We start from the raw sequence: 13,826 nt of genomic DNA, 5'->3' as shown, positions 1-13,826 counted from the left end.
CTCTCTTTTTTCCATCTTGCATGGCATCTTGGGGCGGCAAGGAATCAGAGTCAGATCAAGAACAGGAGGAAGAGGTAACTGTGTGGCATTGTCACTTGTTAATGGCTGTGTTATTGCTATAACCACTGATAAGAGCACGTGGTTACCTGTGTTCTTAGAAGGGTTACACCGTTGTCCTTAGTAATTAAAGGGTCACGATCTTACTTAACCTCTCTGAGCCTGTTTTCTCATCTTATGGACTGATTTCAGAGGACAGTAAAATTTCCCTGTAAATTGTTACCTGTCTTTATGCAGCAATATAGATTTCTCTACCAACAGCTGAAGACCAAAACCATTATCTCAGTGGTTCTCAAAGGTTGGTCTGGAGACACCTGGAGGTCAAAACCCTTTCCTTAATAGTACTGAAACATTATTTGCCTTTTAGCTCCCATATCCTCACAGGCTACATAGGAGTCTTCCAGAGGCTCCATTACATGTGATGACATCATCACCCTGACACTCTGGAATGTGTGCTTGTGTATACTTGGGTTCTTGTATATTCTCAGCTTTCATTTGTAATACAGATATTTATTTATATATGTTAAACATAAACAGAAGTTCTGCAGACTCCTCGGTATTTTTTTAGGAGTGTAAAGGGGGTTTAATAACAAAAAGTTTGAGAACCACTGAAATAAAAAACCTTAAGGAGCATATAGTTCATCCATTTGACTATACTAATATTATAATGCAGGACTCTACATATAATGAGCACTTCTTATAAGGTAGATTCTTTCCTAAGTGCTCCACATACCCCACCAACACTGATCTCACAATCACCCTGTGAGGTGTGTGCTATCATATCATAGATGATATGTGACGGATGAAGAAAATGAGTCTTAGAGAGGTTACCTTGAATAAATAGCCATTTGAATTATACCTGCTTCGATCGTCAAAGCAAGTATGTGTTTGTTTTCCTTATAAAGGTCTGAAAATGCCCAAACATTATCATAGAAATGAAAGAAATCTTTGGAAAAGTCCTTACACTTAACTGATTAACATATTGCTTCTTGTTGCTAAGATAGACAAATGGAATTGTTATTAGTTGCACGTAAATGTTGTCAAATACACTAATTTTATTTTTTAATGTTATTCTGTTGGATTTAAAATACAAAACCATAAAGAAAAACATAATAATCACCCTTGTACTCACCAGCTTAAAATGTAAGGCCTTATCAGTTCATAGACTGCCCCTGAATTCACTTCTTTCCTGATGCCCAGGCAGTGGAGCAGGATGAGAGGGGTGATTATAGACTCATTGTCCTGCCATGTATAACCAGATACACAGTAAACTTATGACAAGACTGAAGTCATTTTTTTCCCTCAACTGTGTGGTCACTCTTTGTCTCTCATATTCAGTTTCCTTTCTGTAGTTGGTGACTCAGTCCCCAAGCTGTTCAAGATGATACTTGCATACCTTGTTGAAAGAGCAACACAATTATGAAACCAACTTTGCTATGTTCAAATGAGTTCTTCCATTAGGCTTATGATTTTTCTATTGAGTATTTTCAGGAGCTATTCAGGGCGACAGATCCAGTTTGTATTCTTTTCAGCATTTGGAATTCTGACTTATAACTAATAATGAAACTACTTCTGTAGAATGTAACACCCTGGCATGCTCTTTGTTCTTTCCTTTCTCTCAACTAAATTGACACTTACTGTTTAAAACCTACTTCACTTTTTTCCTGGCCTTTTCCGTAATATGTATTTCTAACATCAAACACACCTGCATCATACCTTCCCAGGAGTAACATGTTAGAAAGGACTTTCCACCCAGAGTGTCTAGAAAGGAGATTTGTTTTTTCAAAGTTAGGATAAGAATCAGAGACTCTAGGGAAGAACGGTAACAAATTACTCTGACCTTCCTCTAGCTTATGGCATTTCCCATGTATATAAAATAGGAGCTTACTGTACACATCAGGGGCTGAGGCAAGATGCTATTTGTAACCATTCAATTTATGTATGTTTTCTTTCAGATCGATATGACATCAGAAAAAAGTAAGATTTTAAATAAAATTGAGTTTGTTTGAAAGCTGGCTACAATAAAGAAAAGCATGAATCAAGATGCAAGCTAGTTGCCATTACTAACCACTATAATAATTATGCTTTTATATTATCCTTATTAATCATTAATATTTATTTAGAAAAGCAGCTTGGCCAGTTAAATTATGACTATATCTAATTTGTGAGCTAATTAGCAGTAAAATGCAATGATTATTCATCTAAGCATTCACTTTCTTTTAGATCCCTGTTAACCCTGCTATTGCTGTTATGCTTGTTTAGAAACCCACCCTACCGTTTTTGTCCATTTGTTAGCATAACATTGTCATCTCATTTTTTTAAAGCTCTGACATGACAGTATCACTTTTTATATCAAGCAACAACTGACATCAGTAGAGGGCTCATTATTTATGTAGGCTACACCTGCAAAAGTGATACTGTCTTAATAGTTTTCAGCTAAAGCTAACTCTCCCCTCACCCCACCCCGACCCCTACCCCTTGTACCTCTTACTGTGGTGAAGTATAACTGACTTTTCTAGGGCTGAGGTCTAATGGACTTTTGTGAAAACTTTCTGAAAAAAATAAGAACCAGAAGAGCAAAAATTAAAACCTCCTGGATGAAATTATTAATCACAACAGTATGTCATAATAGTGCTAATTTTAAATAATGATGCAAAGCCTAAACGTAATCTAGTACAAAGAGAACTGGTTTTTACAGACTTTGAGAGAGCTATCTTAGAGTTCATTTCAGGTTTGTAACATTCAATTAAATTTTTAGTTTGTTGGACTGTTTCTGGTGACTCTAGCTTCTTATGTGGAAGAGGTTGAGTTTTTCAGGTTTTCTTCTTCCTTTTATGCCCCAAATGCTCTAGAAAAAATCTAATTTTTAATGTTTATTCATTTTAAGATTTATTTTGAATCACTGTATTTCAGGGTGCTATTCCCAAAAGGAGAAAACTTAGAACCATGTTTAATATGGTCATCAGGCCCTATGCAATAATCTTCAGGCTTTTTTTTTTCCCCCTTTTTTTGAATTCCTAGCACAATGTAATTTACTGCTAAGTTATTGAAATACTTTTAAATGAGAGTCTCCTTACCCTCATGTTAAATCATTATTCAGGACTAGAATATTTGAAATTCTGGATGTTTTCATTGTTTTATATCTGAACAAATCTGTATTGATATAAATTAGTTTAATATATCTTTGTATATGCATTTCACATAGTATAGCTCCTCAACATATACTGATTCTCTCAAGAGAAGGCACTTATGTTTATAAAAAAATTTACATTATCATTGCCTTCATTAATTCCTTTTTTTAAAGAGATTTTATTATCCCACTTTCTTCTCTGGGACTACTATGTTTATTTAAATGGCCCTTTGTTCCTTGGATACAAGCTAGTAGGAATTAAAAATTCATCCATCTGGCTCAATCATTTTAAAAAAGTTACTATATTGCTATAATGTCATAGATCCTCCTGAATAACTCCCAGGTATTGTGACTGCTTTAAAAGTTTCAAATATAGACTCATGTTTGGCTTTCTTTTACTATAAAGACAATCATAAAATAATCTTCAACCAGGCATGAAATAATCTCCAAAGGAGGGCTCTGTTGAAAGGACTCTTTCCTAAGGTCTTTTCATGAGTAAATCCTAAAAGAGTTTGAGTTTTCCCCCTTGCCTTTAATGGGTGCAGACCCCCACTACCTATGCCTCAAACATACTGCATCGAGCATCTTGTATGTGCACTTTTAGGGAAGTAAATACGCTTCACCACAGTAATGTTTTCCATATTTGTTCTAATTTCTTACCATTCTCCTGCCTGCACATTTCAGCAAGGCCACCTCTCCCACCAGTTTTATTCCACCTTTGCTTTGCATGGAAATAACTTGGCTTACATAAACTGTGCGTGTGTCCTGTGTGACTGTCCCTGATTTGGGTTGCCATGCATCACATTTTAACTTTGGACTCACATATAAGTTTAATCACAATCGTTGTTTTTGTTGTTTTTCTTTCCTTTCCTTTCTTTCCCTCCTTGGTCTGTCCGTTACGTGTCTAAACAAGGAGGTTGCTCCAAGGAAAGGACCATGCCTCTCAGCACAAGACTGTTTGTTTCGTTGTTAGTGTGAATTTCCCTTAGATGAAATGCCGGTTTGCAGCTGATTCAGATATATTTTATAGAGTCATTGTACATTGGCAGAACTAAACATACTGAATTCCAGATTTTTCTATGATTAAATAATGTCTATACATCATTAGACGATATTCTGAGTTTGCTACTACTGGCTTTCTCCTAGAGGAAATCAACTTTCTGCAATTTCTAATGCTTTTTTTCCTTTTTTTTCCCATGTTCATCTTTTTTCAACATTGATCTGTAACATCTGAACAATCTTGAGATATCTCTGTGTAATTTCACTGCGTTCGTTCTTTGTTTTGTGATTTTTTGTGTGTCTTGATTATTTGTTACAGCTTTGTTGTATGTGTGGATGTGCTACAAGTGAGAAAATTAAGCAAGTTATTTCCTGCTCATTTTTCCTTTTCAGTTTTTTTTCCGTTAGCCTTGCTTTGCTTTTGTATCCTGAGACCTTGTGGATCCACCATTCCCAGCCCATTTTTGTTGTTCCACCCGCCACGACAGGAAAAGACACTGTGTCATTTCAGTCCTGATTACATTTGCCAATATCTTTTTTGATTTCCATTTTACTTTCAATGTTTTTCATTCACATCAAAGATGATGAGACAGAATCTACAGAAACATCTGTCCTGAAAAGTCACCTGGTTAATGAAGTTCCTGTCCTAGCAAGTCCGGACTTGCTCTCTGAAGTTTCTGAGATGAAACAAGATTTGATCAAAATGACTGCCATCTTGACCACAGATGGATCTGATAGGGCAGGTTCCCTCAAAGTGAAGGAGCTGGTGAAGGCTGCTGAGGAAGAGCCAGGGGAGCCTTTTGAAATTGTTGAAAGAGTTAAAGAGGACTTAGAGAAGGTGAACGAAATCCTGAGAAGTGGAACCTGCATGAGAGATGAAGACAGTGTGCCAAGGTCTCAGCCAGAGAGAGAATTAGTGGAAGAGGAATGGGTTATTGTCAGTGATGAGGAAATAGAGGAGGCTAAGCAAAAAGCATCTCTAGAAATCACCGAATACCCATGTGTAGAAGTTAGAATAGAGAAAGAGACCAAAGTAAAAGTAGAGAAAGACTCAACAGGGCTAGTGAACTACCTTGCTGAGGATCTAAATTCCTACGTGTCTCCTCACAAAGAGCCACCGCAGACAGTGCAAGATCTGGAAGGGGAGAAACGTGAGGCTCTGGGTCCTTGCAGGAGCTCTGAAAGTGAAGGGAAAGATAAAGAAGCATCTTCAGAGGAGACACAGAGTACACAGAAACAGCCCAAACCAAGCCTGGGCATAAAGAAGCCAGTGAGAAGGAAATTAAAAGAAAAACAAAAACAAAAAGAGGATAGTTCACAAGCTAGTGCAGCAAAAACTGAACTTAAAAAAGGTAGTTCAGAAGAGTCATTAGATGAGGACCCAGGTTTAGCCCCCGAGCCTCTTCCCCCTGTAAAAGCTACGTCACCTTTGATAGAAGAAACTCCCATTGGTTCCATAAAGGACAAGGTGAAGGCCCTTCAAAAACGAGTGGAAGATGAACAGAAAGGGCGAAGCAAGTTGCCTGTCAGAGTCAAAGGCAAAGAAGATGTGCCAAAAAAGATAGCACAAAGGACACATCTAGCTGCCTCCCCCTCTCTGAAGCCCGAGAGACATGCGCCAGCGTCACCCTCCTCGAAAACAGAAAGACACTCTTCTCTTTCCTCTTCTGCAAAAACTGAGAGGCACCCTCCAGTATCACCAGCGAGTAAAACCGAGAAACACTCACCCTTGTCACCCTCTGCCAAAACTGAAAAGCACTCACCCGTGTCATCGTCAAGTAAAACCGAGAAACACTCACCCGTGTCACCCTCCGCCAAAACTGAAAGACACTCCCCTGCATCCTCTTCTACAAAAACAGAAAGACACCCACCTGTTTCGCCTTCGGGTAAAACAGACAAACGCCCACCCGGCTTGCCCTCTGGGAGAACAGAGAAACATCCGCCAGTGTCACCTGGCAGAACAGAGAAACGCTTGCTTGTACCACCAGCTGGAAGAATGGAAAAGCATTCACCTGTCTCAACCTCTGGGAAAACCGAGAAGCACCTGCCTGTGTCACCTTCTGGGAAAACAGACAAGCAACCACCTGTCTCCCCCACCTCAAAAACAGAAAGAATCGAGGAGACAATGTCTGTTCGGGAGTTGATGAAAGCTTTCCAGTCAGGTCAGGACCCATCTAAACATAAGACTGGACTCTTTGAGCACAAATCAGCAAAACAAAAACAGCCACAAGAAAAAAGCAAAGTTCGGGTAGAAAAAGAAAAGGGGCAGATAGTAACCCCGAGAGAAACACAGAAAACGGAGAGTCAGACAATCAAACGAGGCCAGAGATTCCTGGTCACGGGACCTTCAGAATCCAGAAGAGCAGTCCGTGCTTCCTCCGTAGGGTTTAAGAGAGAAGATGTAGCTGAAGAAAAGGAGAAAGCGCTCAACCACAAAACACCTGAACCTGTTCAGCCAGCACCTGAAGAAGAAAGCCATAAAGATAGTGAAGTCCCCAAAGAAAAGCTGGCTGATGAACAGGGAGACATGGATCTCCAGATCAGCCCAGACAGGAAAACCTCCACTGACTTTTCTGACGTCATTAAGCAGGAACTGGAAGACAATGACAAATACCAACAGTTCCGCCTGAGTGAAGAGACTGAGAAGGCGCAGCTTCACTTAGACCAAGTGCTCACTAGCCCTTTCAACACAACATTCCCACTAGATTACATGAAAGAGGAGTTCCTCCCAGCCCTGTCTTTACAGAGTGGTGCCTTACATGGCAGTTCTGAAAGCCTGAAGCAGGAAAGGGTAGCAGGTTCTCCGTGTGGCAGCCTGATGGAAGGGACCCCTCAGATTAGTTCAGAAGAAAGCTATAAGCATGAGGGCCTAGCAGAGACCCCTGAGACAAGCCCAGAAAGCCTTTCTTTCTCACCAAAGAAAAGTGAGGAGCAAATTGGGGAAACAAAGGAAACTACCAAGTTAAAAACACCACCAGAAATTCATTCCGAAAAAGGACATCCCTCAACCAAAGACGTTACTGATGGTTCTGAAGGGCAAGGTGCTGCAGTCACGGGGGGCACAGAGCCCTCTGCTGAGTGTTTGCTGAAGGAGGTCACCCTAGACCCTTCCAAAGACACATGCCCCCCACAAGAAGGTGACGGCCTTGGCAGTCAAGGTGTATCATTAGCAAAAGAAACATCCGAAGGACTGACTGAGGAAGTGTCCTGTGATGAAGGTCCACTTAGATATGTTAGTTCAGCCCATGAGACACAAACTGATACTGAAGCTCAGGAATCCACAGCCACCAAGCCCTCAGAGGAGGCAAAGCCCTTGCCGCTGCCTGATGTTGCTGTAAAGACAGGCCCAAGGGCTGAATCAAAGCCCCAGGGAGTCATTAGAAGTCCCCAAGGGTTAGAACTTGCACTCCCTAGCCGTGATAGTGAGGTCCTCAGCCCCGGGGCTGATGAATCCTTCACAGTGAGCCACAAAGACTCCCTGGAAGCCAGCCCAGTGCTGGAGGATAGCTCCTCACACAAAACTCCTGATTCTCTGGAACCGAGTCCTCTGAAAGAATCCCCTTGCCGTGATTCTCTTGAAAGTAGCCCTGTTGAACCAAAGATGAAGGCTGGAATTCTGCCGAGTCACTTTCCTCTTCCTTCAGCCGTTGCCAAAACAGAACTCTTCACCGAAGTGACCTCTATGCGGTCCCGGCTGCTCCGAGACCCGGACGGCAGTGCTGAGGATGACAGCCTTGAGCAGACGTCACTCATGGAGAGCTCAGGGAAGAGCCCCCTTTCCCCTGACACCCCCAGCTCCGAAGAAATTAGCTATGAGGTCACGCCCAAAACCACAGATGCAGGCACCCCAAAACCAGCTGTGATTCCTGAATGTGCAGAGGAGGATGACTCAGAAAATGGGGAGAGAAAGAGGTTCACACCTGAAGAGGAAATGTTTAAAATGGTAACCAAAATCAAAACGTTTGATGAACTTGAACAAGAAGCAAAGCAGAAAAGGGACTACAAAAGAGAACCCAAGCAAGAAGAATCTTCTTCATCCTCTGACGCAGATGTTGACTGTTCAGCAGACATGGATGAAACAAAACACACAGAGAGTGTAGAGGATGAAAGCGATGTCCCTGTGGTTGTAACATCAGAGAGCAGAAAGGTTTCTTCCTCCTCAGAAAGTGAACCTGAGCTGACACAGCTGAAAAAAGGTGCTGACTCAGACCTCTTATCAGAGCCAGTTATTCGAGTGCAACCCCCTTCCCCACTTCCATCCAGCATAGACTCAAATTCCAGTCCTGAAGAAGTACAATTCCAGCCTGTTGTTTCCAAACAATACACTTTTAAGATGAATGAAGATACTCAGGAAGATTCAGGTAAATCAGAGGAAGAAAAAGATCATGAATCTCATTTACCTGAAGACAGTCATACTGTTTCTACTGATGGCCCAGAGATGTCTTATGATGATCTAAACAGAGATGCTGATCAACAGAAACTTTGTGATGACCGTGGGTATGAAGCAGGGAGTCCCAGCGGCTCAGCCACTCCTGTCTCTTCAGGTCTCCGCAGTTCCACTGGTGATGATGTCAGTGAGCAGCTAGTTATCCATAAGGAATCATTAGCTCTCCAAGACACTGGTGGAAAAGATACAGAAGAAGAAGAAGAGCTTGATGTTTCTGGAGTCGAATCTCCACAAGTAGATTGCCCCAGTGAAAGCTCTTCATCTTTGTCCTCTTTGCATCATTGTCCAGCATCTGAAGCAAAAGAATTAGACGAAGACATAGTCTCTACATCTTCTGCTACAAAAATGGAGGTCACAAAACCTGACCAAGCTTTTGAGAGCTTACCAGAGGACCGGTCCACTCAAGACTCATCCATTACTACTCAAACTGATAGATCGTCCTTGGATGTTCCAGCGTCTGACCCAGCGGAGACTGATGAAATCTCTGATCCTCAAATCATAAGCCCTTATGAAAATGTTCCTTCTCAATCTTTTTTCTCTAGTGAAGAAAGCAAAACCCAAACAGATACAAGACACACAAGTTTTCACTCTTCTGAAGTGTATTCTGTTACCATCACATCCTCCACTGAAGACGTAGAAGTGACAAGCTCCTCTGGGAGAACTGTTTCAAGTGAAGAATCTAATTTTGAGGACCAGAACTTGGACGTAGAACCCAAACAAGAAAGTACCTTGTGGGAAATGCAGTCGGATAGAGCCTCCTCATCTTTAGAGCCAGCTGTACCAAATACATCAACAGTTGCTGGTGAACAGAGAAGCAAAGTCATCATCACAAAAACTGATGTGGATTCTGATTCCTGGAGTGAAATCCGTGAGGATGATGAAGCCTTTGAGGCTCGAGTGAAAGAGGAAGAACAGAAGATATTTGGTTTGATGGTAGACAGACAATCGCAGGGTACCACCCCTGACACCACTCCTGCTAGGACCCCAACTGAAGAGGCGACCCCAACCAGTGAGCAAAATCCATTTCTCTTTCAGGAAGGAAAATTGTTTGAGATGACCCGAAGTGGTGCCATTGATATGACCAAAAGGTCCTATGCAGATGAAAGTTTTCACTTTTTCCAAATTGGGCAAGAATCCAGGGAAGAGACTCTCTCCGAAGACACGAGAGAAGGGGGTACTGGTGCTGAGACCCTACAGCTGGAGACATCAGCTGAGTCATTAGCACTCTTAGAATCGAAAGAAACAGTGGATGACGAAGCAGAGCTACTCCCAGATGACCTGAGTGAGGAAGTGGAAGAAATACACGCTTCAGATGCTCCACTTAACTCCCAAATGGGGATTTCAGCCTCCATTGAAACATCAATGAAAGAGGCAACTTCTGCGGGAGCTGAGGACCTCCCCCCCATGGGAATGGGTGACACACCTCCCCTGTCCAGTGTGAAGCAGACAGCTCGCCCCGACTCCCCTAAACCAGTTGGACAAGTTCAGTTAGATTTTTCCACAGTCACTAGGTCTGTATATGCAGATCGGGGTGATGATTCTCCCGATTCATCCCCAGAGGAACAGAAATCAGTCATTGAAATCCCTACTGCACCCGTGGAGAATGTGCCTTCTACTGAAAGCAGATCCAGAATCCCTGTAAGGACTGTACCCACTTCAACCCCAGCACCTCCGTCTGTGGAGCACGAGAGCTCCCTTTCTGAAGATTTTCTACCCAGCCTGGATGAGGAAAGTAAAGAGGATGAAACAAAACCAAAGTCTAAAATCCCCATGAAAGTGCCCGTCCAAAGAGTCGAGCAGCAGCCTTCGCATCTAGACCTGTCTCTACAGAAAACAGAGGCTCCTCAGGGACAGGACAGGGCAAGCAGAGTGCCAAGTAATAGAAGCAAACCTGAATCTGATGCCAGTTTGGATGCAAAGACCAAATGTCCAGTAAAAACTAGAAGTTACATTGAGACAGAAACAGAAAGCACAGAGTGGGCAGAGGAGCTTGAGTTAGAATCAGAGGAAGGGGCCACAAAACCAAAGATATTTGCATCCCGATTGCCAGTAAAGAACAAAAGCACCACTTCTTCCTGCAGGGGGCCCACGAGCCCCACAAAAGAAAGTAGGGAGCATTTCTTTGACCTTTACAGGAACTCCATAGAATTCTTTGAGGAGATTAGTGATGAGGCTTCCAAGTTAGTGGATAGACTTACACAGTCAGAAAGGGAACAGGAGTTAGTTTCAGATGACGAAAGTAGTAGTGCCCTGGAAGTTTCAGTAATTGAAAATCTGCCACCTGTTGAGACCGAGAACTCAATTCCTGAGGACATCTTTGACACAAGGCCCATTTGGGATGAGTCCATTGAGACTCTGATTGAACGCATCCCTGATGAAAATGGCCATGACCATGCTGAAGGTATTTGCCAGCCACTGGGATTCCCTGTGCTACGCATGTCATAAATTTGGTATAGTTTTTTCGTGTGTCTGTTTTATTGGGTGATTTGTGTCTCATTTTCTTTAAGCTTTCTGTAGTGGTTACTATGTTTGTGTAAGCCCTTTGTGTTTTGTGCTTTCTCTGTATACTCTTGTCTGTGGAAACAATCTCAAGATTGAGTGATGAGAATGCTTATGGAAAACATAAACATGATCGGCAGGCAACGGGGATCTTGCCTTTTCTCTAGCTGCTGCACGTGAGGCCATGCAAGCTTTGAGTTCTGTTGTTCTGACGCTCCAGGCTTAGCCTTAAATCAAGCATACAGATATATTTGGTTTTGTTTCATATTATGAGGATTCACTGCTTTTTCTAATTACCTTTGAGTACTTTAAAATAATAAGTACTTAATTTTATAATGATTAGGAAGCCATTTGCACAAGAAGATTTCACATACCATGAAATTCTAATTGTTGAGGATTTGTGTTTGATTCGGAAAGGTTGGATTGCAGATACCATTGGTAAACACTTTAAGCAAACAATCATAAGGTAAAAACGTGCTTTTCATTTATGTGGCAGGTGAATGGAGAATGGGCTCTGATTAAACGCAGCAGACAACAAAAACTCAAACTTTGCATGATTTAAGTTGACTGTGAGGGGATGATGGCTCTTTGAATTATAAAAAAAGGAAACCATAGATGGCTTTGAGAAGTAGCCTCTGGCCTTCCAATATCTCTACAATAAAGACTATTATTCTTAAATTTGGGTTCTAAAAAAATGACCGTGACCTAAAATGCTGCCCATCAATGAATGGGAGTTAAAAATCAAAGGGAAAATTATAGTCTGTGGGAGTATTATATGAGCTTACTTAGTAGTAAGCAGACAGCAACTTTGCCCAAAAGACATATATACACACTAATATAACATACACATACGTATACATACACTTTATTCTTCCTTCTTCCAAGGTTACCAGGACCAAGACAAACGTTGTTTCTGGCCATACTGAAAAAAGCCAGGATGGTCTGATCAACCCATGATCTTGGTCTCTTGTGACTCTTGGATGTGATTTCTTTGCAACATGACCCAGAAGTGATCTTATACTGCCACAGGCAATAATAGGAGGTCCTAACCAATTACTCCATTTCTCCATCCCATTTATGATTTTTCTGGTGTTTGATGAGCAAGATGATTCTCTTCAGGTGGGCAGTATCCTCTCAGATAATTTTAAGAGGAAAGTCCTAAGATTACTAGAAATCATAAATTACTAGTAACTTATATAATTATGTCCAGTGACTAGTCTTGATTAAAGAGATACGGAAGCAGATGGTTTTCATGATTTTTATTACATTTATTCCCCATTCCATTCCAGAAATCAGGCAAACGCACAATTTAATATGATTTAAAACGTAATAGTTAATTTGTGCTATAATCAAATATTTGGACAATTGACTGCCTTTCTTTGGATGATCAGTACTGTGGTTCCTCTCCTGTCATGGACAACCTTTGGCCATTCTGTTTTTGACCTTCTGTAGATCAACAGGATGAGCAGGAACGGATTGAGGAAAGGCTGGCTTATATTGCTGATCACCTTGGTTTCAGCTGGACAGGTAAAATGAGTGTGACCCATTTTTTTCAACAAAACCTGCTTGGTTTAAATGACATTGTTGCATCAGCCAACTGTCATTAACAATGAAAAAAGGTCTTTTTTTTCTTTCCTTGAGGAAGACCACATGGAATAGTGAAAAGAATGATACTATGAACTAGAAAATCCAGGGTCTGCATTAACTCACTGCGTGAACCAGGGCAGGCCTTTTATTGTCTCTGGCATTTTGAAAAATAGAACTTTAGATTGAGAGATTTTGAGAATATAAGAAGCCCCACTACCCTCCTTTGGGAGCTGTGGATATCTAAACTTTGGGGAGATTATTGTGTTTCAAAACCATTGTCAGTTGTAATTGTCATAAAATTTAATTTGAGATTCAACCAGGGCTCCTTGTTATAGATACCTTGAATCAGATATCTTCATCCTGAACAATACTAAAATTTACTTCAGATGAATGTTGAAGTACATATGAATGAGATGTTCAATAATTTTCTGAGAGATGGGTATGTTTCAGTTTAGAAATTGTATGTTAAATAATTTTTTAATGGAAAGTGAATTCTAAAATCAATATGGTTTATTTACAAATCATGAGTTGTAGGTTTTAAAAGCTATACCCTTTCATCTTTCCTGCTATTTAACATATTAAAGCAAGATTGTCCATCTGGATTTTTTTCTTTTTTCTGTTTTTGTTTGTTTGTTTGTTTGGTCTGACTTACTTTTATGTCACTTGTGACTACTTAATTGAAACAAGCAGTTTAAAGTTAATATTAATCTCCTTTCAGTTCCTTAAAAATTTGGTATGAATAGGAGATAGGAGTCATAATATCCTTAACAAAGGTAATTGGTAATGTAGAATAAATGACTAAAGCATTTTAAAGTAATTTAAAAATACTGAGCAGATTTATTTAATTGAGGGATTTAGGGGAAGGAAGGGTATCAAAATATCTCTGACCGACTGACTAAGTAGGTAGCATTCAGAATTATTTATTTTGCTTCTTAAGTATTTATGAGTGTCTGTATTAAACGTAATATCTATTATAGTTGGTGAAAATTCAAACCTTACAATCACACTGAATGGTATAAAATGAAAAGTAAATAAGTCTCTCACACCTACATCTCGTCTTTGGGCCCCTTTCCTCAAAGGTAACTGCTAACACTTTCTCATGTATTC

At 40.7% G+C, this 13,826-nt stretch overlaps 1 protein-coding gene across 2 annotated transcripts in view; it reads left to right on the top strand.

The window, feature by feature from the left end:
• ANK2 (ankyrin 2) overlaps positions 1–13,826 on the top strand; it is a 248,589-nt gene that overhangs the window by 215,450 nt on the left and 19,313 nt on the right. Inside the window, exons 34-37 of one of the 2 annotated variants that reach the window (XM_061192043.1) lie at positions 42–74; positions 2,013–2,034; positions 4,768–11,034; positions 12,585–12,659. In XM_061192043.1, coding sequence (XP_061048026.1) covers positions 42–74; positions 2,013–2,034; positions 4,768–11,034; positions 12,585–12,659 — 6,397 coding nt within the window. The remainder of the gene's footprint in view (positions 1–41; positions 75–2,012; positions 2,035–4,767; positions 11,035–12,584; positions 12,660–13,826) is intronic. The other variant, XM_061192042.1, reaches the window with a different exon arrangement.

Source organism: Eubalaena glacialis, chromosome 5 (genome assembly GCF_028564815.1).
Source record: "Eubalaena glacialis isolate mEubGla1 chromosome 5, mEubGla1.1.hap2.+ XY, whole genome shotgun sequence".
Classification (NCBI taxonomy): Eukaryota; Metazoa; Chordata; class Mammalia; order Artiodactyla; family Balaenidae; genus Eubalaena; species Eubalaena glacialis.
Note: the sequence above shows the minus strand (reverse complement) of the source record. Positions and strands in the feature narration are given on the sequence as shown.